This window comes from Theropithecus gelada, chromosome 6 (genome assembly GCF_003255815.1).
Source record: "Theropithecus gelada isolate Dixy chromosome 6, Tgel_1.0, whole genome shotgun sequence".
NCBI lineage: Eukaryota > Metazoa > Chordata > Mammalia > Primates > Cercopithecidae > Theropithecus > Theropithecus gelada.
Genome location: NC_037673.1, coordinates 156,813,436 through 156,836,489, shown reverse-complemented (window position 1 = coordinate 156,836,489; position 23,054 = coordinate 156,813,436). Strand labels below are relative to the sequence as shown.

General features: G+C 47.2%; 1 protein-coding gene across 1 annotated transcript in view; it reads left to right on the top strand.

Annotated features, from left to right (window-relative positions):
• The window catches only part of CCNJL (cyclin J like), a 62,218-nt gene that overhangs the window by 26,861 nt on the left and 12,303 nt on the right, over positions 1 to 23,054 (top strand). Inside the window, exon 3 of the mRNA XM_025388179.1 lies at positions 4,677 to 4,890. Coding sequence (XP_025243964.1) covers positions 4,677 to 4,890 — 214 coding nt within the window. The remainder of the gene's footprint in view (positions 1 to 4,676; positions 4,891 to 23,054) is intronic.

Genomic DNA, 23,054 nt, shown 5'->3' with positions numbered 1-23,054 from the left:
AGGCACTTAACCCTGTTCTCATCACACTGGGGTGCTGAAGTAACAGTGATGTGCAAAGGAGACCCAGACCTGCCCTCAAGGAGTTTGAACTCCATAGTGGCCGCATAAATTCATCAAACCTTGAAGATGAAGAATATACAAACGCATCAGGTCTTTTCCTTAAAGAAATTAAGCTGGGGCTAAAAGAGCTCCCCATGACTTATTTATTTATTTATTTATTTATTTATTTAGAGACGGAGTCTTGCTCTGTCACCCAAGCTGGAGTGCAGTGGCATGATCTCAGCTCACTGCAACCTCCACCCTACCAGGTTCAAGTGATTCTCCTCCCTCAGCCTTCTGGGTAGCTGGGATTACAGACACATGCCACCACACCCAGCTAATTTTTATATTTTTAGTAGAGACGGGAGTTTCACCATGTTGCCCAGGCTGGTCTTGAACTCCTGACCTCGGGTGATCCAACTGCTTCAGCCTCCCAAAGTGCTGGGATTACAGGTGTGAGCCACAGCACCCAGCCAAGCTCCATGACTTAACAACAACAAAAATTATCTGTTAAACCCAAGCAATTAAAAAAAACAAGTTGAAAAAAGGGATACTTTGAAAGTCTTCTAATTCAGATCTGTTGCTAGTTAGATAAAGCCCAGGGACTCAGGGACTTTTTGAAACTCAATTTCTTCATTAAACATAAGGGAGAAGAAATAATTTATTCAGGCTTTGAGAGCCTTCCATGAGCAAAGCTCTAGGGCTGCGAAAATAGCTGAGTCCTGGCCTCTGAGCTCTCTGGAGGATCAGGCCAGAGGAGAAGTAATCAGTGTGAAATCTAAACCCAGCCTCACTTTCAGGACACAGGCCTCCCTCCCCCCCAGAGACGATGGGGCCTCCCAGAGCATCTGAGGCTTTCCTTTGCAGTATTAGTTCATCACAGTTTGGAATTCTGCAACTGTCTTGTTGCTGGATTGCCTCCTCTCTCCCTTGTTGGACCATGGACTCCATGACTGTGGATGATACGTCTGGCTTGTTTTTTTTTTTTTTTTTTGTAGCAGCTTTTTTGAGATATAATAATTCACATATCATAAAAATCACTTTTTTTTTTCTTTTTTTTTTTTTTTGAGACAGGGTCTGGCTCCTTCGTCCAGGCTGGAGTGCAGTGACATAATCTCAGGTCACTGCAACCTCCTCTTCCTATGCTCATATGATCCTCACACCTCAGCCTCCCAAGTAGCTGGGACTACAGGCACGCACCACCACACAGGCTAATTTTTTTTATTTTTTGTAGAAATGGGGTTTTGCCATGTTGCCCAGGCTAGTCTCAAACTCCTGAACTCAAGCGATCCACCCGCCTCAGCCTCCCAAAGTGCTGGGATTATAGGTGTGAGCCACTACACCTAGCCAAAATTTAGTTTTTTTAACGTGCAATTAAGCAACCTAAATGGCCATCAACAGATAAATGGACAAAGAAAATGTGGTACATACACACAGTGGGGTACTATTCAACCATAAAAAAAGAGTGAGATCCTGTCATTTGCAACATGGATGGAACTGGAGATCATTATATTAAGTGAAATAACTAGGCACAGAAAGACGAACTTCACATGTTCTCACTTATTTGTGGAATCTAAAAATCAAAACAATTGAACTCATGGACATAGAGAATAGAAGGATGGTTACCACAGGCTGGGAATGGTAGTGGGGGTTGTGGGGGAGGTGGGGATGGTTAATGTGTACCAAAAAAAAATAGAAAGAAGAAATAAGACATACTATTTTATTGCACAACGGGGTGACTATAGTCAATAATATCTTAATTGTACATTTCAAAATAACAAAGAGTGTGATTAGATTATTTGTAACACAAAGGATAAATGCTTGTGGGTATGGATACCCCATTCTCCATGATGTGATTACTTCACATTGCATGCCTGTATCAAAACGTCTCCTATACCCCACAAATCTATGCACCTACTATGTACCCACAACATTAAAAATAAAAAAAATTAAAATGTGCAGTTTAGTTGTTTGTGTATTCACAGAGCTGTACAACCATCACCACTGTCTAATGACAGAAGAACTTTATAACTCCAAAAAGAAACCCCATATGCCTATTAGCAGTTATTTCCCATTAACTGTTACCCCTAACCTCTGGCAACCACTAATCTACTTTCTGTTTGTATGGATTTGCCTATTCTGGACATTTCATATAAACGGAATTATATAATATGTGGCCTTTTACCACTGGCTTTTTTCACTTAACATAATGTTTTCAAGATTCATCCCTGTTGTAACATGTGTAATATTCTATTGTATGGATACATTACATTTCGTTTATCCATTCATCAGTTGATAAGCGTTTGCGTTGTTTCTACTTGGGAACTGTTGGGAATGATGCTGCTGTGAGTATTCATATACAAGTCTTTGTGTGGCTGTATGTTTTCATTTCTCTTAGGTATAATATACCAAGGACTGGAATGGCTGGGTCATGTGAGAACCCTACGTTTAACATTTTAAGGAGTTTCCAGACTGTTTCCCACAGTGGCTGCACCATTTTACTTACCCACCAGCAGTATATGAGGGTTCCCATTTGCCCCTATCCAGCGCTTGTATATACATTTCAGTTTTGTATTGATTTTTTTTTTACAACAACCATTCTAATGAGTGTGAGGTGGTATCTTACCGAGGTTTTAATTTGCATTTCCCTAATGATTAGTAATGTTGGGCACCTTTTCATGTGTGTGTTGGTCATTTTTATACTTTCTTTGGAGAACTGCCTGGTCAGTTCATTGCCCATTTTTAAATTGGGTTGTTTTGCCTTTTTATTGTTGAACTCTAAGAGTTCTTTTATATGTTCTGGATACAGTCTTTTATTAACAAATGATTTTCAAATATTTTCCTCCATTTTGCAGGTTGTCTTTCTACTTTCTGAATGGTGTCTCTGGAAGCACAAACACTTTAAGTTTTGAAATTCAGCTTCTGTATTTTTCCCTTGATTGCATCTTGTTTTAGTGTCATATCTAAGAAACCATTGCCTAATCTAAGGCCATAAAGATTTCCTCCTGTTTTCTTCTGAGAGTTTTATCGTTGTAAGTCTTACATTTAGGTCTGTATCTATCTTATTCCAGATTGTATCCCCAGTGCCTAGATAACGCCCAGTGTAGAGAACGTACTTGATACTTACTGAGTGAAATGAATGAATGAATAGCTCTTGAAGGAATGAATGATTGAGCAGATATCCCTTTCTAGTCCTGGATCTGCTGCTAGTTGAGTAAGCCACAGGGTTAAGAGAGAGGTGTTCTATAGAAGAGAAGCACCAATTTGTTTCAATCTCATCCCCTTGTGAGCCTGCCACAAGTGAGCTTTCACATTCCTTTTCTGCCAACTTATTTCCTGTTTTCCTTCTATGTCACTTCTTTTTAGTTTCCTTCTTTGGCAAAATGTTGCAAAGACATTTCCTAAACAAGTAGTGTCTAGGCTGGGCGTGATGGCTCAGGCCTATAATCCCAGCGCTTTAGGAGGCCAAGCTGGGAGGGATCACTTGAGGCCAGGAGTTTGAGACCATCACAGGCGACACAATGAGACCCCTGTCTCTACAAAAAATACAGAAAAAATGAGCTGGGTGCAGTGGTGCATGCCTGTAGTCCTAGCTACTTGGGAGGCCACGGTGGGAGGACTGCTTGAGTCCAGAAGTTCAAGGCTTCTGTGAGTTGTGATTGCACCACTGTACTCCAGCCTGGGTAACAGAGGGAGACTCCTCTCTAACAAAACAAGAAAAAAAAAACAAAAAACAGTGTATAATCTACTTTAATTAAATGGTAATATGAGAGATACTGCATATAAGAACATTTTTATGTTGTAAAAATCTTTGTTGGGTTGATATCTTTTATTGGTTTTTCTTGAGTTAGACAAATAAAATGAGGTAATGTGGCAGTATGTAAATTGCAAAGTAGAAGTAAAAGTCATCTAGTCACCTCCTGGGGGTGTGGGAAGTATCATGATATCTGAACTTACTTTTAGAAAAAACATGTATATGCATGTAGAGAGAAAGAAGGCAAATGTGAAAAATTAGGGAATTGAGGTGAAGGGTATTTGGGAGTTCCTTGTACCATTATTTCAACAACTTTTTTAGGTTGATTTTTTTCAAAAACCCATCCCTCGTAATCCTACCCTCAGAAAGAATTAGATGTGGATCCTGAGAGGTCACAGATGTGCTAGGCATTTTGCATACATTTTAAATTTAGCTCTCAGCTCTTGAGGAGGAAACAAAGGTGATGGCAGGTGACCAGGGTCACACAACTTGGCTGAGTAGTGGAATCAGAATTTGGATGTGTTAATTCAGACCAGACCCTGGGGGAAAAAAGGAATTTGGACTTAGACCTCAGACCCCAAGGCCTTTATTCCTTTATGACCTTGTGTATATCAAATAGCAAAGCTTTCCCCTGGGAAGGAATGACTGGCTTCCTCTGTCATCCTCTAGGGCCCTGATACTTTATGAGCCTGTGCTTAGTGAAAGCAGATGGGAGGTAGCCCAGGAGGGGCTGCCATCCTGGGACTTGCAGGAAAACTTTAATAACAGTATGGAGGGAGTCATTGCCTCGCATTCAGTCAGCAGGCAGGCCCTAAGGTCCCATTTCCTGAGACTCTCGGGAGGCAGCCCTGACCGTCATCCCTCCGCCCCGCCTGTCCTCCAGGAACTGAAGCTGCCCATCTTCCGAGCCCACTCCCCACTCCTGAAGAGCCGCCGGTTCTTCGTGGACATCCTGACCCTGCTGAGCAGCCACTGCCAGCTCTGCCCTGCAGCCCGGCACCTGGCCGTCTACCTGCTGGACCACTTCATGGATCGCTACAATGTCAGCACCTCCAAGCAGCTCTACACCGTGGCTGTCTCCTGCCTCCTGCTTGCAAGTAAGCGAAAACCTACGCTTACCGCGCTTGTGCGGTCTCCTCCCCCTCAGTGCGCCTGGCTGCTTCCAGATCACTTTACATTTTGACGATCTTTGCACGTCTTATATGTTCATCCTTCACTGAGCGTTTTTTAGCATCAACATTTTTAGATGCAACATTTTTTAGCATCTATAATGTACCAGACCAAGTGATAAGGATGTTAGCAGCTTGTCTCAATTAATCCACACAGTAGCCCTAGGAGACAGATACTGTTAGTGTACCCCACTTTACAGAAGCACAGAGAGGTGAAGAAGCCGGTTTGGGGCTGCCTGGGTAGTATATGGCAGATAAGATTTGAGCCCAGAACTGCATGGTGCCAGAACCTGTGCCCTCAACCTCCTGTCTCCTGCTTCCTGGTATGGGGGATCTAAACGTGCTAGGAGGGGAACCCTAGCAACCACTGTTCTTAGAGGTGTTTTGAAATGCGGCTGCTTGATTTGGACCTAAGCAGGACCCATTGTGTGGTCACCAGGCCTAGGCACAGCCCTCTTGGGGTTTGCACCTTCCAAACAGGCCTCACTAAAAACACAGCATAGCTTTGACCATCTGTCTGTCTGCCTTGGTAGGAATTACTGTGTTAATTCGCTGCTACTTGGATGATCTCCTTAAAACACAGTTCTGCCATGCCACCCTGCCATTTAACATCAGCCCATGGTTTACTGGCAGTCAGGATAAAGACCAACCCTTGAGTCCCTGCCTCTTTGACCTGTGCCTTTCTCCTCATCACTTCCTGGGACCAGCCACACTGGCCAAGTCCTTTCTTGTCATAGAGCTTTGCACATGCTGTTCCCGCTGCCTGGATTGCTGCTCCTGCCTTCCAGCTGCCCACCTGATTCTAGTTAAACATCACTCAGGCTCTATATCCCTGTGAAAACCTTCCCCCACTGCCGTCAGCAGGTGAGGCCTCCCAAGTATGCAGACCCTCAGTGTCATGTGCTTTAAATTAACAGCTACCCCCCCACCCCCATGGATAGCAGGTTTCAGGGATGGAAAGGAGCTTGGCACATAGTAAGACCTCAAAAATAATTTGTGGAGTCAATGAGACTAATGGTGCTAATGGTCCCTTAAGAGCCAGGCCTCTCCACTTCTCTAGGTTGCAGAGGAATGGAATGCCCCAGAGGCCTCAGGCTCAAAGTGGCCAGGTACAATTAGGACATTTCTTTGACATCTGGTATTTTATCCTTGACAGTCAGATTTTACATTCTCCTCTGAGATATGTTTCTGTCCTATTTCATTATTCATTTCCCCTCCCTGCCCTGCCATCCTTCATCCTGCTTGGTGCTGCAGGACTATGGCACCCACTTTCTTCTGTGGCTTTGTCTGCTTTTTGGCAGGCTGCCATAAACCCCGTGGGCACGATCACCCAGTTCCAGAAGCACAGATTTAGAGTTTTCAGAATTCTGTCTCGTTCTCCACGCTGGCATCTTTTACCTGCTGTTGTTCATGATCCCATTGGCTGCTTTAGGCTCACAGCCTCACATTTGGTGATTTTTCTCTACCTTGGGCCGACTGGACTCCCTTGTTACACATGGGAGCCAGTCTTGCTGGGTGTCCAGCCTGTCTCAGCGCCCCAAATCAACGTGCAGCTCCCTTTCATCTGTGGGGCTTGTGAAACACCTCCGGCAGTGGAGGACTCACCGGGCGTCATATTTCAAGCAGCACAGGAGAAATTCACGCCACAGCCTTTGGCCTGCTGCTGTCTGTGATCTATGGGCTGCATCGAGGCCTGCTGGGGGCAGGGGATGTATATTTCCATGGGGCCATGGAAGCTCTCCCCGAGCATCTGTCTGGGGAGCTGGGATGTGAGGCACACACTGGAGACTCCTTTGTGCTGCTGCCGCCTTGGCGGAGGGAGGGGGTGTTTCAGATGGCGAGGCAGACGCCCCCACCCACGTGTCTGAGGGCAGCACAGCCTCGGGCAGCAGGAACGATTTTTCAGGACACCTGCCGTATGCTGCAGAGACCAGAGGGAAGAAAAGTTTCCATGACAGCCTGAAATCCTATTCTTCCCTCCTCCCCTCTCCCCGGGCCATTGTGGGCCACGAGGGGCGTCACCTTGCCTCACGAAGTCTGGAGATCTGCTAATTTGGTACAAAAATTCTGAGATAAGAAGAGCTAGGGTTCTTGCCCCCTCACCTGTCAATCTCAGGTTTTTAAATCTGCTTCCAGATAGATAGGAAGGCCGGGCATGGTGGCTCACGCCTATAATCCCAACACCTTGGGAGGCAGAGGCAGGTGGATCACCTGAGGTCAGGAGTTCGAGATCAGTCCAGCCAACATGATGAAACCTTGTCTCTCCCAAAAATACAAAAAAAATTAGCCAGGCTGGGTGGATCACCTGAGGTCAGAAGTTTGAAACCAGCCTGACCAACATGGAGAAACCCCGTCTCTACTAAAAATACAACATTAGCTGGGCATGGTGGCGCATGCCTGTAATCCCAGCTACTCAGGAAGCTGGGGCAAGAGAATCACTTGAACCAGGGAGGCGGAGGTTGCAGTGAGTCGAGATCGCGCCATTGCATTCCAGCTTGGGCAACAAGAACGAAACTCCATCTCAGAAAAAAAAAAAAAAAGCAGTTAGCCAGGCATGATGGGCACCTATAATCCCAGCTACTCAGGAGGCTGAGGCAGGAGAATCGCTTGAACTTGGGAGGGGGAGGTTGCAGTGAGCCAAGATGGCGCCACTGCACTCCAGGCTGGGCAATAAGAGCAAAACTCCATCTCAAAAAAAAAAACAGATAGGAAGCAGAGATGGGATCTTCTCACCTACCTACAAGCCCTTCTGCCCCATCGAACAGGGCTTAGCCAGGGGCCCATGTCTGCAGGCCACAGGAGAAGGCAGAAGAAGCGAGAGCATTTCGTCATTCCACGGTGGACGCGTGGCAGACACCCTCTGTCCCTCAGAGTGCATTGTTTGCGTCTCCTGTCTTAACACAGGATAGAACTGTACTATAAATATAGTATAGAGATCACCATACTGTAAATGAAGTTGAGCCTCCCTCTTCTTTAATCTTTCATCTTATGCAGCACCCCTCCTGCAAAGTCTTTTTGTTGTTCCTGTTTTTTAATTAAAAGGATAATTTGACAACATGGGAATCCCATGACTTCGGGTGAGTTGGCTTTGGCAGTGCCCCCGAATCACTGGCATCACAGCGGCTGTGGCTTCCTTCCTTACTGTTCTCTTTCTACATGCTGGACCCCATGCCAGGCACTTTACACACATCACATGGATCCTTACGACCAGTCTATGGGGTCGTACTGTCACCCGCCCCTTTTATAGGTTCAGAGAGGCCACAAAACTTGCCCAACTTGTAGTGTGGGGTTGTGTGTGTGGTTTTTTTGTGTGTTTTTTGTTTGTTTGTTTGTTTTCAATTAAGAAAAATACAACCAGGCGCAGTAGCTCACACCTGTAATCCCAGCACTTTGGGAGCCTGAGGCAGGCAGATCCCTTGAGGCCAGCAGTTCGAGACCAGCCTGGCCAACATGGAGAAACACTGTCTCTACTAAAAAAAAAAAAAACTCACAAAAATTAGCTGGGTGTTTGTGGCTCGTGCCTGTAGTCCGAGCTACATGGGAGGCTGAGGCTGGAGAATTGCTTGAGCCCGGGAAGCAGAGGTTTCAGTGAGCTGAGATCATGCCACTGCCCTCCCACCTGGGTGACAGAACAAGACCTTGTCTCAGAAAAGAAAAAAAGAGAGAGAGGGAGAGAGAGAAAATTCATGCCACAACATAAAATTCAGGATTTTAACCATTTTAAAGTGTACAGTTGAATGGTGTTTAGCACCTTCACGCTCTATCTACTTCCAGAACATTTTTATCACCTTAAAAGGAACCTTTGTACTCATTAAGCAGTCACTTGCCTTTTCTTCCTACCGCCCAGTTCTGGCAGCCACTAATCTGCTTTCTGTCTGTATGGATTCGTCTATTCTGGCTATTTTATATAAAGGGGATTATACAATATGTGACCATTTGTGTCTAGCATTGTTCACTTCATACAGAATTTTGAAGGATCATCCACTTTGCAGCATGTATCAGTACTTCCTTCTTTTTTTTTCTTTTCTTTTTTTTTTTTTTTTGAGACGGAGTTTTGCTCTTACCGCCCAGGCGAGAGTGCAATGGCACGATCTCAGCTCATTGCAACCTCCCAGGTTCAATTAATTCTCCTGCTTCAGTACCCCCCCGCCCCCCGTCCCACTGCCCCGAGTAGCTGAGACTATAGGTGTGTGCCACTACACCCAGTTAATTTTGTATCCTTATTAGAGACAGGGTTTCACCGTGTTGGCCAGGTTAGTCTCGAACTCCTGACCTTGGGTGATTCACCCGCCTTGGCCCCACAAAGTGCTGGGATTACAGGAGTGAGCCACCGCGCCCGGCCTTCATTTCTTTTTATGACTGAATAATATTCCATTGTATATCCCACATTGTGTTTATCCAGTCATCTGTTGATGGATGTTTAGGTTGTGTTCACCTTTTGGCTATTGTGAACAGTGCTGCAGTGAACATTCGGGTACCAGTTATATTTGAACACTGGTTTCGGATTCTTTTGGGTATATGCCTGTGGGTTGGATTACGGGTCGTGTGGTAATTTTATGTTGGAGTTTTTGAAACACCTTGGAGTTTTGCTTTTGCTTGGTGGTTGCTGCCTGGAGATGGCTGCAGTGTTGAGTCTTTGGCCCCAGGGCGTGGACCAGCCTGAGGAGGTGAGGGAGGGTTGGGGAGAAAGCCAGGAGGGCAAGAGGTGACCTTTTGCTAGGGTAGCTAGGCTTTAACTGTAAGACCTTATTATTTTTTACAGGAAGTGTGAGATACATTTTTACTTTTAAAAACCTGAAAGAATTTAGCCAGATGTGGTGGCACATACTTGTAGTCCCAGCTCCTTGGGAGGCTGAGGTGGGAGGAACTCTTGAGCCCAGGAGGTGGAGGCTGAAGTGAGCTGAGATCTTGACACTGCACTCCAGCCTGGGCAACAGAGCCAGACTCTATCTCAGGACAAACAAACACAAAAAAACTGAAAGGTACAGAAGTACCTAGTGCGAAAAATCAGTTTCTCCCCTTTGCTCACAGTCCCACTCCCACAGTTTTGTGTGAATCCTTCCAGACCTCGGCTGGGCACGGTGGCTCACGCCTGTAATCCCAGCACTTTAGGAGGCCGAGGCGGGCGGATCACTTGAGATCAGAAGTTCGAGACCAGCCTGGCCAACATGGTGAAAACCCATCTCTACTAAAAATTCCAAAAGTTAGCCAGGCACGGTAGCACGCACCTGTAATCCCACCTACTCAGGAGGCTGAGGTGGAAGAATTGCTTGAACCTGGGAGGCGGAGGTTGCAGTGAGCCAAGATTGCACCACTGCACTCCAGCCGAGGCGACAGGGCAAGACTCTGTCTCAAAAAAAAACCCAAAAAACAAAAAATCAAAAAGCACAAATCCTTCCAAACCTAGATGTGTTTTCATAATTGGGAAAATAAACTTATTTTCATTTATGGGGGGAAAATGAATCATAGATTACACCCCTACACACTACTCAGTGAACGAAACTGCCAGATTCCCTCTCTTCCTTCCTTTTCCATTCTTCCTTTTCCTTCCCCATCTAATTGCAGTTCCATCGTACTTTTTCTTTGCAAACGTCTGTTTTCTTTCACTGTCACTTCCAGACCCTGAGCCTGAGCCTGTCCCTGAGAAAACAAGGTTTCTCATTGGTGAATGGTTTTCCTCTGTCCTCTGAGCCCCTCCTGCCCCTGGCCCACTGCCTGTTGTGTCTGTGAAAAGCAGTGGAAGGTGAGGCAGATAGATCTGACTCTTACAGTAAAGTTCTGACTTCTGGTTTCTGTAGGTGGGGCCACATCCTGTGCTGACCTTCGTGCTGGCCCCTGTCCTCCTCCCTAGGAGAGAGGAGAGAGAAGTATCTGGCAGGAGGTGGGGGCATGGCCTTTCTTTCGGGGGGGGGGCGGTGGGAAAGCCCCCCTCTCTGGCTCTGGTCCTCCTGCAGAGCAGGGTCCCTTAGCTCTGTGAGTCAGTCATGCTGTGCTGAGCTTACCTGTGAAAAGGCCCATCTCCTTACTATAGATTGTTTTTTTTTTTGAGGCAAGGTCTCACCCTGTCACCCAGGCTGGAGTGCAGCGGCGTGATCTTGGCTCATCGCAAGCTCTGCCTCCTGGGTTCAAGTGATTCTCGTGCTTCAGGTGGGGATTCAGTAGCCGGGATTACAGGCACATACCACCACATCCGGCTCATTTTTTTAATTTTTAGTAGAGACGGGGTTTCACCATGTTGGCCAGGCTAGTCTTGAACACCTGACCTCAAACAATCTGCCTGCCTCGGCCTCCCAAAGTGCTGGGATTACAAGCATGAGCCACCGGACCAGGCCCTTACTATAGATTTTTAAAATTACGGTTATTATACTCACTTGTAAAGTGAGATCCAAAGAATAAAGTAAAAATCCTTTTCCCATCCCACTCTCCAGAGGTAACCCCTGGAAACAGTTTCTTGTGTCTTCTGATTTTGATCTGGTGTATTTTTTTGGAATTGCTCCATGGTTATACAAACACACAGTTGATTCTCATTATTCACAGATTCTGTTCTTGTGAATTTGCCTACTTGCTAGAACTCTTTTGTAGGCCGGGCGTGGTGGCTCACGCCTGTAATCCTAGCACTTTGGGAGGCCGAGGCGAGTGGATCACCTGAGATCAGAAGTTTGAGACCAGCCTGGTCAACATGGGGAAACCCCATCTCTACTTAAAATACAACAAAAATTAGCCGGGTGTGGTGGTGGGTGCCTGTAATCCCAGCTACTCGAGAGGCTGAGGGAGGAGAATGGCGTGAACCTGGGAGGCAGAGGTTGCAGTGAGCCAAGATCACGCCACTGCACCACAGCCTGGATGACAGAGCAAGACTCTGTCTCAAAAACAAAAACAAAAACAAAAAAATTCTTTTGTAAACCTGGAATCAGTGGCAGCGCTTTTGTGGTGCTTCGCAAACACGCGCAGAGCCGTGTGTCCCACGTGGATTGACCCATACCCTTATTCCAAGCCGAGATCCAGTAAGAAGCACTCTGCCTTCTTCCTTCACCTCTTACGCTGTAAACAAATGTGTTTTTAGTGGACTTAGTGCGACATTTTTCATATTTTTGTGCTTTTTGTTGGTGATTTTGATGTCAAGTCTCCAAGAACAGGGTTGAAGTGCTGTCTAGAGCTCCCAAGGTCAAGAAGGCTGTAATATGCCTTTTAGAAAAAAGTCTCTGTTAGAGAAGCTTTGTTCAGGCAGAAGTTATAACGCTGTTGGCCATGAGTTCAATGTTAATGAATTAATGTATTAAACAAATACACAACACAAAGTTATAGGCTGATCAGTTGATGAAATGTGATCAGAGGCTTGCAGGAACCTAACCTTGTACCTTCCCCTAGGAGCAGTGATTCAGTATTCACTAATTCAGTGTTCACAATGGCTTTATAGCGCATAACTGACAAGAATAACAAAAATTGACTGGATATATTTCCACAGCTGGGTTACTGCTAAAGGTGCTTTCTTCATAGTATGTTAGGGAACCCCTCTTTTTCCATCAGCCCTTGTGGATTTACTTCACTCTTTTTACTGACTGCAAAGTTCTTTGTTTTATAAACACTGTCATTTATGTAAGGATTTCTCTCTTTTTGGACATTTAGGTTGCCATCTGTGTTTTTCACTGCTATACACAATATGACAGTGACTGGCTTTTTCCCTATATCTTTGCAAACTTACGTGAGTCTGTCTGTAAGATAAATTCCCAGAGGTGGAATTGTTTTGGTCAACAGGTAGGTACAGTGAAGATTTTGATAAGTAGTGCCAAATTGCCTTACGGAAATTTTAACTCAACCAACAGCTGATGAGATCCGTTTTCCCTAAATTTAACTTTATTTGTGGGAGGCTTTGGAACTGTTGACATCGGTGGCATAGTGGTAAGCACAGCTGCCTTCTAGAAAAACATTTATTTGACTGATTCTGTACCTAAACAATAAACTATAAAAGAACAAGCAGTGTCTCTTCTCTATCCTGGCCCCTCACCCGTGGCCACTTGGGGCTTTTCTTCTGTGCTGCCAGCCACGAGTGCCTTTGCCCTGCATTTCTCCCTTGCCCTGTCCAGGAAGCACAGACAGGGCATCCTTTCCAGACCGATTGCTTTTAGTGCTTATTAAGCCTCATGTCTTAGAGCAGATACCACTAAAAGCTATTGCCTGCCAGGTACTTGCAGTGGGGCTTCAGGAGATTCTAGGAGAGGCCTGTCTTCCTCCCAGTAAACCAGCATCACTCCCCCTGCATCCTCCATCCCCCACTCACCCCTGCTTTGAGTACTTGGCAACTGTTGCTTCTGAAAAGCAACTTCTTTGACAACAAGGCAGGGGGCGGGATGGGGTCTCCCCATTGGAGATTTCAGAAACTTGAGAGCAGTCTTAATCCTTTTTGGTCGACAAGGATGAACGAATATGCTGCTTCCTAGCCTGGAGAAGTTAAACACATCAGCTCTCCCCAAAGCTGGGAATGCTTGAGATGCCTCCATGGCTCTAAATGTAGGCAGCAGCTGCAAATGGGGCAGTATTTCCAGGTGGTCTTTTTCAGGGGTGTATTTCTTTTTTTTTTTTTGAGACAGAGTCTCGCTCTGTCGCCCAGGCTGGAGTGCAGTGGCCGGATCTCAGCTCACTGCAAGCTCCGCCTCCCGGGTTTACGCCATTCTCCTACCTCAGCCTCCCAAGTAGCTGGGACTACAGGTGCCTGCCAACTCGCCCGGCTAGTTTTTTTGCAGTTTTTAGTAGAGACGGGGTTTCACTGTGTTAGCCAGGATGGTCTCGATCTCCTGACCTTGTGATCCGCCCGTCTCGGCCTCCCAAAGTGCTGGGATTACAGGCTTCAGCCACCGCGCCCGGCCTCAGGGGTGTATTTCTGACGAAACATGAGATGTATTGATAGAATTAAACCTAAATCTGCAGGAAACGTGGCAGCGCCCTTGCAGGAGATTATTTAATAGCTCCCTACATCTCATGCAAGAGTGGCCAGGAGGAAACTCCATTTCCTCCCTGCCGTGGGGAGCATTTGAAATGCTTGAGCCTTTCAGTGTCTGAACATTTCAGGAATCAGAGCAGGTCTTACATTTGATGTGTGCAATTAAAGTGACTATTGCTTATCTTTCTTCCGAAAGACTGCCATGACATCAGTGGCGCATCTCTAATCAGTGCCGTTTGGCTGGTGGCCACGCGGCTCGGGGCAACTGGGAAGGGTGGTCTGTCACATTAGTGAGGGCCATGCTGAGCAAATCTGGGCACGGGGCTCGAATGTCACAGCACAGTGAGCGGAGGACATGGTGATTTTCCATTTCCTATTCCCATCTCTGCAGACTGGCAGGCTTAGAGCTATTTCAGGGGAGGGATTTTGTGTAAACTCCCTGTCAGACAGCTGGCTGGGCCGGAAACTCTTAAATTGTTCAATTTGCTGTAGCAAGTTTAACACCCAGACCTGTTTGTCCAGGGCCTAACTTTCTGGGCTCTGCATGGCTTTTTTAATTTTAATTTTATTTTTATTTTCCGGGAGTGAGGGTTGTATTTCAAGCTGCACGAATTAATTGAACGTGCGGTGTTCGGGAGCCCCTGATCACAGCAGCCCACCCCTCACCACCCAGGCATTTACCTATCAGTTTTGTCGGTTGTGATAGCTAGCACCGGCAGGGCACCTTTGTTTGGTTTTGAAATCCGTTTCAGACTCCAAAGAGATACGTCGACCTGTTCTATCCCATGGTGCTGAGATTAGAGATTATTTTTATGTGTGGAGCATTTGCCTCGATTTTTGAGATTTCCTTCAAGGAGTGTGTGTTGTCTCCCTCCACCTCTGAAATCTTAATTTTAATTACAAGCATTGAGGTGTCTAGACAGGAAAAGTCTCTTCTTTGTCACCGACATGGTGGGGTTTCTGGGACTTTTCTAGGGAAGTCTGACGCCTCCTGACTTGTAGGTACTTGTACAACAGGTTCATGCTGAGATATTCTTGGACTGGAGCAGACCTACGTTCTGGAACGTTCTCTGGCAGTTATTCTGCTAGCTCTGACTTCTAGATTCCCAGCAGCAGGGTCTTGCCTTCTGAGGAGTTTAAGGTGTTTTTTTATCAGCAGGAGAGTAACATTTGTTCCTGTAGAAAACCAGAAGATGGGAAAAACTAAAAATAACAAAATAAAAATCACTTGTAATCTCACTACATTCCTCTTTTCTGTAATCGGAACCTGGGGGCAGAGGGTAAATCCTAGCCTCAGTGGTGATGGGATAGTTAATGTTTCTTGAGCGTTTATTTTTATCTTTTTGAGGCAGGATCTCACTCTGTCACTCAGGCTGGAGTGCAGTAGCATGATCACAGCTCCTTGCACCTCAGCCTCCCAGTACCTGGGACCACAGGCGCATGCACACCACCAGGCCCTGCTTTTTTTTTTTTTTTTTTTTTTGAGACACTGTCTCACTCCGTTGCCCAGGCTGGAGTGCAGTGGCACAGTCTCGGTTCACCGCAACCTCCGCCTCCCAGGTTCCAACAATTCTTCTGTGTTAGCCTCCCGAGTAGCTGGAACTACGGGCGTCCACCACCACACCCAGCTAATTTTTGTATTTTTAGGAGAGACAGGGTTTCAACATATTGGTCAGGCTGGTCTTGAACTCCTGGCCTCAAGTGATCTGCCTGCCCTGGCCTCCCAAAGTGCTGGGATTACAGGCATGAGTCACTGTGCCCAGCCTATATGTCACACAGTGTTCTGAATTTTTTACACAGATTTACCAATTGAATCCTCAAAACAATTCTATAAGGTAGGCTGTAGTTGTATTTTCCCCAAATATCAGAGGAAGAATCCGAGGCCCAGTCAGTTAGGACACTTCCCTAAAAGCATACAGCTAGGATGTGGCTAGTAATGGGGACCCAGGTTGTCACCTTGGGGTTGACTCAGTGGCTCTGAGCCACTGTACAACTATGGCCCTCGTTGTACAGCCAGACCACGTCCTTCCTTGGCTGTGCCAGGAAGACTCAGGTCAGAACACGGAGAGATTGCTGGGAGACTCCTGGGCACGCTTCCTTCTGAGCCAGCAGAGCAGCATTTGTGCTGACGGCGATTGAAACATCAGCCCTCAGGACCAGCTCTTGTATCTGGAAGCGTCTCCCCTCTGAACCTCAAGGGCGGTACCCAGGATGGTCTCTCCTCTTCCTTCTCCCTGCTCCCCGCAGGGGTCAGAACAAAGGATCAGGGTCCCCAGTGCCCACACAGTCAGCACAGCAGCCCCCTGGACCAGAGGTAGCCCCTGGTTAGTTAGGAGTGAGCTTTCTTTAAAGCAGTGACACCAAAACCTTCGTGGCAGGAGATAGCTGCATAACCCCTATCCTCCATATGAGGACAGAAGCACTTGTGGGACGCCCTCCCCAGATGCCAGCTATACGCGTTACAAATGGCCCCCGCCCCGCAGGGCCTGCTTTCAGTCAGTGACACTTATTTGGGTCGCGTGTAAAGCGGAGCACAAAGGAACCAGGGATTGCCTGAGGCTGCAGTGTGACGTCATCACAGCAGTTTCTCCTTCCTGACACAGGGAAGTCCTCCCAGCAAGAAGGGAAGCCCGTGGGTGACCCAGCTGGCTGAATGCCACCTCTGACCTGGGAGGCATTTTCACAATTTCCTTCTAAAGAAAACAGCCACCCACAACCTCACCATGGTCTCTGTTTTTTTAAAATTGGGCCCAGGAACTGATTCAGCCTGTTAGAAATGGGCTTGCTTTCATTCTTTCATCCACCCGTCCTTCCATCCATTCCTTGATTATTTATCAAGGCCTACTCTGTGCCAGAGACTGGAGATGCAGCCCTGCTCTTGAGAGAGGAAGGAGAAGAAGAGAGCTTTTTCTTTATTTCCTGAGGGAGGAAGGCAGCTCAGCCAGGCAGGGTACCCAGAGCCACCTTCACGCCAGGTCTACCCAGCGGACCTTGGAAGCCCAGGAATGGCTGGTGTTGGAGGCCTGTTTCTCCGGGATGTTTCCTAACTACAGGATCAGAAAGGCGCTAGAAATCTTGGATGCGGCTACAGCAGGTCCTTAAGAGCAGAGTGGGAAGGGGAGGCTACCTGGCCTCCAACCCTTGTGGTCCCCACAGCTTTCTCCCTTCCTTGAGCACCACTGAAGCACTGTCTTACAGATGCAGGATTTTCTAGCTTTGTCCCTGGCTTTCTCTCTCCCCCACACCAAATCTCATCCAGAAACCAAACCACCGTCATTGTATCTGTGACTGTCATTTCAGTGCTGGGTCCGAATTGAGCACAAGTTTATAAAGAGCCCTGTTCTGAGCACACTAAGCCACCGTGTCACCCTCACCACAATTCTACCTACTTGTCTTCTTTCCATTTCACAGATGAGGAAGCACAGGACCAAGAAGTTGTGACTTATCCCAGACCATATGGCTAGTAAGTGGCTGCCACTCTATAGAATCCAGGACAGTCATCAGAGTGTGTGCCCGGCCCGCTGCACTGCCTTACGCAGTAAAAACAGCCTGCCAGAGCGTGGCGTCCTCAGAGTAGTTTCACACCCTCTCCATCAATTGCTCAAAATCTGTCTCCCCTGGTTTCTTGGAAAGACACTTGTCTGCTGGGCGTATGAGCAGTGCCTTTTATTGCAAAGAGTAGGAAGCACCTTTCTTGCTTTCAATAACTGCAAGAAGTCAAAGAGGGTTTTTGTTTTTTAAAAAAAGGTCAGGCTGGGGAGCACTTACAGTACAAAAAGTTTCCTGTTAGAGAGCCACTCCTGGCCAGGCGCGGTGGCTCACGCCTGTAATCCCAGCACTTTGAGAGGCCGAGGCGGGCAGATCACGAGGTCAGGAGATCGAGATCATCCTGGCTAACACGGTGAAACCCCGTTTCTACTAAAAATACAAAAAATTAGCCGGGCGTGGTGGTGGGCGCCTGTAGTCCCAGCTACTTGAGAGGCTGAGGCAGGAGAATGGCGTGAACCCGGAAGGAGGAGCTTGCAGTTAGCTGAGATTGCGCCACTGTACTCCAGCCTGGGTGACAGAGCGAGACTCCATCTCAAAAAAAAAAAAAAAAAAGAGAGCCACTCCTTTGACTTAAATGCTATCATTAGAAGAAAACAGTGCCGGGCGCGGTGGCTCAAGCCTGTAATCCCAGCACTTTGGGAGGCCGAGGCGGGTGGATCACGAGGTCAGGAGATCGAGACCATCCTGGCTAACACCGTGAAACCCCCTCTCTACTAAAAATACAAAAAACTAGCCGGGCGCGGTGGCGGGCGCCTGTAGTCCCAGCTACTCGGAGGCTGAGGCAGGAGAATGGCGTAAACCCGGGAGGCGGAGCTTGCAGTGAGCCGAGATCACGCCACTGCACTCCAGCCTGGGTGACACAGCGAGACTCCGTCTCAAAAAAAAAAAAAAAAAAAAAGAAGAAAACAGTAAGTCCTGTTGATCATATAGCTCTTTAGTGGAAAGTCTCTGGAATTAAATTTCTAAGTAGCATAAGCAAAGGGGAGATTGAAGTCAAGAGGATTTGTGGAAGGGCCAGACGTCGTGGTGCATGCCTGTAATCCCAGCACTTTGGGAAGCTCAAGTAGGAGGATCGCTGGAGCCCAGGAGTTCAAGACCAGCCTGGGCAACATAGTGAGACGCTATCTCTTCAACAAGTAAACAATTTTTTTAAAATCTTAAAAGTTAAGAGTATTTGTGGAGAACAGGGTTAGATGGGGTGAAGCTGAAACTAGCGTGACACCCACATCCATAGGAGTTCCTCCACCTAGATAGATACACTCATTATGGAGCTTGTAGGATTGCATATGTGACTGTATATAAGATTTCCTGCCTATAATGTAGAAAGCTCGGGACTTTGGAATCATTTATTCATTCATTTTTTAAAATACACAAAAGCTATTTGTTATTAATTTTATGCTAGAGGCTGTGCTAGGTGAACAGGATCTGTGGTATTCTACAAGACAGATTTGGTCCCTACCCTCATGGAGCAGACAGATAGACTTTTAAATGCTGCTTTGTCCTTTACCAGCTGGGAGATTTAGGTAACTCGACCTTTCTGAGCTTCTGTTTCCATGTGGGAAACACCCCCAACCTCCCAGGGTTGTTGCCAGAATCAACTGAGAGCATCTGTTAAGGGCATAGCAAGAACAGTTCAGGGACCCCGTAGCCCACCCAACCCTACAGTAAATAGAGGTGTGGTCCAGGGGCTGCCAGCACATTTGATGCCTGCTGTGTGTCGGGCCTGGGATGCAGCAGCGAACCAAGTGCCGAACGAAGCTCTCCGCCCTCCCAGAGATCACATCCTGGTGTGTGGATTCTCTGCCTCTTGCTACCCAGTGGATTCTCTGCCTCTTGCTACCCAACTGGTTGACCTGAGAAAAGTCCCACCCTGGGGAGGGGGAACATCTGGGAAAGGCCTTGGATGCAACACTCACTCCCCTTTCTTCCTCCCTGACTGTGAGCCTGGAAATCACCAGCAGGAGGTCAGAGTTCAAGGTCACAGTCCTGGGGAAAGGAAGCTGTAACGACTCTAGTCCACTCCATGCATTCCAGCACAGCCTGGACTGTGGAGTTGGGTAAGGGTAGGGGAGCCTTTTGTTGGGCTTTTTTCAGCTCCTTTCAGAACCTGTAAGAAAATATGTTTAGCTAACAGGACTTGAGAAGATCCGGGGTCTGGAGTGCAAAGAATACCATGTTCAATAAATAATACAGCAGCTGCTACCATTTATAGAGCACCTCCCACATGCCCATCCTGTTACCTGGGACGCTTCTTGCGCCCTCCCTAGTGCCCTGTGAGGTGTGGGTTTCCAGGTGATTGCCCAAGATCACACAAATGATACCAGGAGTGAGGATGGGAAACTGGCACTTGAGCCCCTGCCCTGCCCCTGCCCCAGGACATTCCTGCCTGTTTCTGGTGGGGACTTCCCCCAGAATCCTGGCTGTCCCTCGTCACACCGGCTCCAAGGCCATAAATAAAGCTGGTAGAAGTTCTCCCTTTTCTGGGGCTACTTTTCTCCCCTCCAGGAAGGAAGAATCTGAGGGGGAAAAGCATTAGCATCAGAAAGGTCTCTATTGAGCCTGGCCCTGCCTGGGCTTCCACTCCTGGATGCTCCCTTGCCAGCAAAGGCTGCAAAGCTGGGAAAAAGCCCTTTCAGCCAGAACTTTCTCTTTCCTCTTCTGTCCTTGCCACCTGACTGCATAGCACTCCCCACAGGCACCTGGGAAGATAGATGTCAGGCCCCACCTGGGAAAAGGCAAGGCCTGGACACCACTGGGCGGTTCTTGATCCCTCTGAGCCGTCAGCCCCATCTTTCCTTTATCACCAGCACCTGCAGGGTAGCCTGGCGGCTGCTGGAGGGGCATGGGATAGCTATGGGGTCTCAACTTCTGATAAAATTATGGTTCTCATTCTGGGATAAAATGAGGAAGAGATTTTTTAATAGGAGAGCGGCCATTCTTGTGGAGGAATAACTTTGCCTGTTTTTAAAGGCATTGCATTTCTTTCCCCCCTGCCCCGCCCCACCAGACAGAGTCTCACTCTGTCGCCCAGGGTAGAATGCAGTGGTGCGATCTTGGCTCACGGCAACCTCCGCCTCCGGGGTTCAAGCAGTTCTGCCTCAGCCTCCTGAGTAGCTGGGATTACAGGCATGCACCACCACACCCAGCTGATTTTTGTATTTTGGTAGAGACAGTGTTTCACCATGTTGGCCAGGCTGGGGCATGGCGTTTCTTTTCTTTTCTTTTCTTTTTTATTTTCTTTCTTTTCTCTTTCTTGCTTGCTTGCTTGCTTGCTTGCTTGCTTTTTCTTTCTTTCTTTCTTTCTTTTTTTCTTTCTTTCTCTCTGTCTCTCTCTCTCTGTCTCTCTCTGTCTCTCTCTCTCTCTTTCTCTTTTGAGATGGAGTCTCACTCTGTTGCCCAGGCTGGAGTGCAGTGGCGCAGTCTTGGCTTACTGCAACCTTTGCCGCCCAGGTTCAAGTGATTCTGCCTCAGCCTCCCGAGTAGCTGGGACACACACCACCACACCTGGGTAATTTTTTTATTTTTTTAGTAGAGATGGGGTTTCACTGTATTGGACAGGCTGGTCTTGAAATTCTGACCTCGTGATCCACCCACTTTGGCCTCCCAAAGTGCTGGGATTATAGGTGTGAGCCACCATGCCTGGCTGGCATTGCATTTCTTTAGGGAAGAAAAGTAGCCAGCTGTGGCTTTAAAACCTGTTTCTCTTGAGCCAGGAAACTTTGGCCTCATCTCTGAGCCTGGGTTAAGCACCTAAATGTGCAGTGCACCAGGTAGCCCTGAATGGGTCCGTCAGTAGGCATCTTCCGAGGCGTGAAGGACTTTTGGGGGGATTCATGGGGCACAGTGCAGAACACAGTCTGTCTAGTTGGGGGTGGGCCACACTCGGGGCTGGGCCACAGGAATGAGGCAATGCTGAATTTTTACAGAATCTTGTTCTGTGCTGGTTACCTTTTTGTTTAAGTTTTCGGTTTTTTTTAAAGGCAGTGTAAATGTTAATGATTGTTGGAACTGGGTAATAACATTCAAAGGACTTCATTATAATAACGTTTCTCTGTCTCTTTATGTATATTTAAAATTTTCTAAAATAAAATGGCTTTTTTTTTTTTTGAGATGGTCTTGCTCTGTCGCCCAGGCTGGAGTGCAGTGGCCGAATCTCAGCTCACTGCAAGCTCCGCCTCCCGGGTTTACACCATTCTCCTGCCTCAGCCTCCCGAGTAGCTGGGACTACAGGCGCCCGCCACCTCGCCCAGCTAGTTTTTTGTATTTTTTAGTAGAGACGGGGTTTCACGGTGTTAGCCAGGATGGTCTCGATCTCCTGACCTCGTGATCCGCCCGTCTCGGCCTCCCAAAGTCCTGGGATTACAGGCTTGAGCCACCGTACCCGGCCAATAAAATGGCTTTTTAAGCAATTAAAAATATTGCTCATCTTGGCCCTAATTCAGAAAAGTCAGGAATCCGGTTTGGTCTACCTTGAGGCTTGATTGCCAGGACAGTAGGTGGAAGATAAGCCAGTCTTCAGAGTGGTCACCTTCATAGAGAAAGAAAGTAGAATGTGGTTGCCAAGGACTTGGGAGGGGGGGACCTAGGAATGATTGTTTAATGGGGACAGAGTTTCAGCAAGATGAAAAACTTTCTGGAGAGGGATGGTGGTGATGGCTGCTCATCATTGTGAATGTCCGTATAATGCCACTGAACTGTACAGTGAAAAATGGTAAACTGTATATTATGTGTTCTCACAAGTTTTTTCTAATTCAAAAAAAAAAAAAAAAAAAACAGTCTGTAAGCTAGATCCATAGCATCTTGCCACCACGGCCTCATCTGTGGTTAAGCATGTAGGCCACATGGATGGACGCATAGTCATCCTCACCTGCCACGAATTGCCCAGGAGCTCTGTGTGCCAGCCTCAGGAAGTGGTGTCAGGAATCAGCCAGCCAGGTGCAGAAAGGAAGGCACATAAGAGGCATCACTTACAGGCACCACCAGCACCACCAACACTAAGGGTACACGTGCATCTGCCTGGCCTCCGAGAGCCAGAGGAAGTGCTTCTGTAGGTTTAGAATGCTTTTTAATCTTTTAAGTATGTTGACAGTGACCAGGCGCAGTGGCTAATGCCTGTAATCCCAACACTTTGGGAGGCCGGGGCGGGCAGATCACTTGAGCCCAGGAATTCGACCAGTCCGGGCTCTACTAAAAATACAAAATTTGGCCAGGCGTGGTGGCGTGTGCCTGTATACCTAGCTACTCAGGAGGCTGAGGTGGGAGGGTCACCTGAGTCTAGGAAGTTGAAGATACGGTGAGCCAAGATTGAGCCACTTGCACTCCAGCCTGTGCGACAGGAGTGAGACCCTGTCTCAAAAAAAGAAAGAGGTTGATAGGGCTCCTGCTGTTCCAATTTAGGACAATGTGAACATCAAAAAAGAAAAATGTAGATGGAATGATAGGATTTTTAAAACTTCCATTTCAACCCCCAACCCCCAGTATAATAATTTATTCAGAAAAGGATCATCCATGGATGTAAAGCCATTGAGCTAAAGGTTGTTGAGAAACAGGATATTCACAAAGTGTCCCCTCACAGATTACTTATTAATTTCCCAGGGAAGCTGGT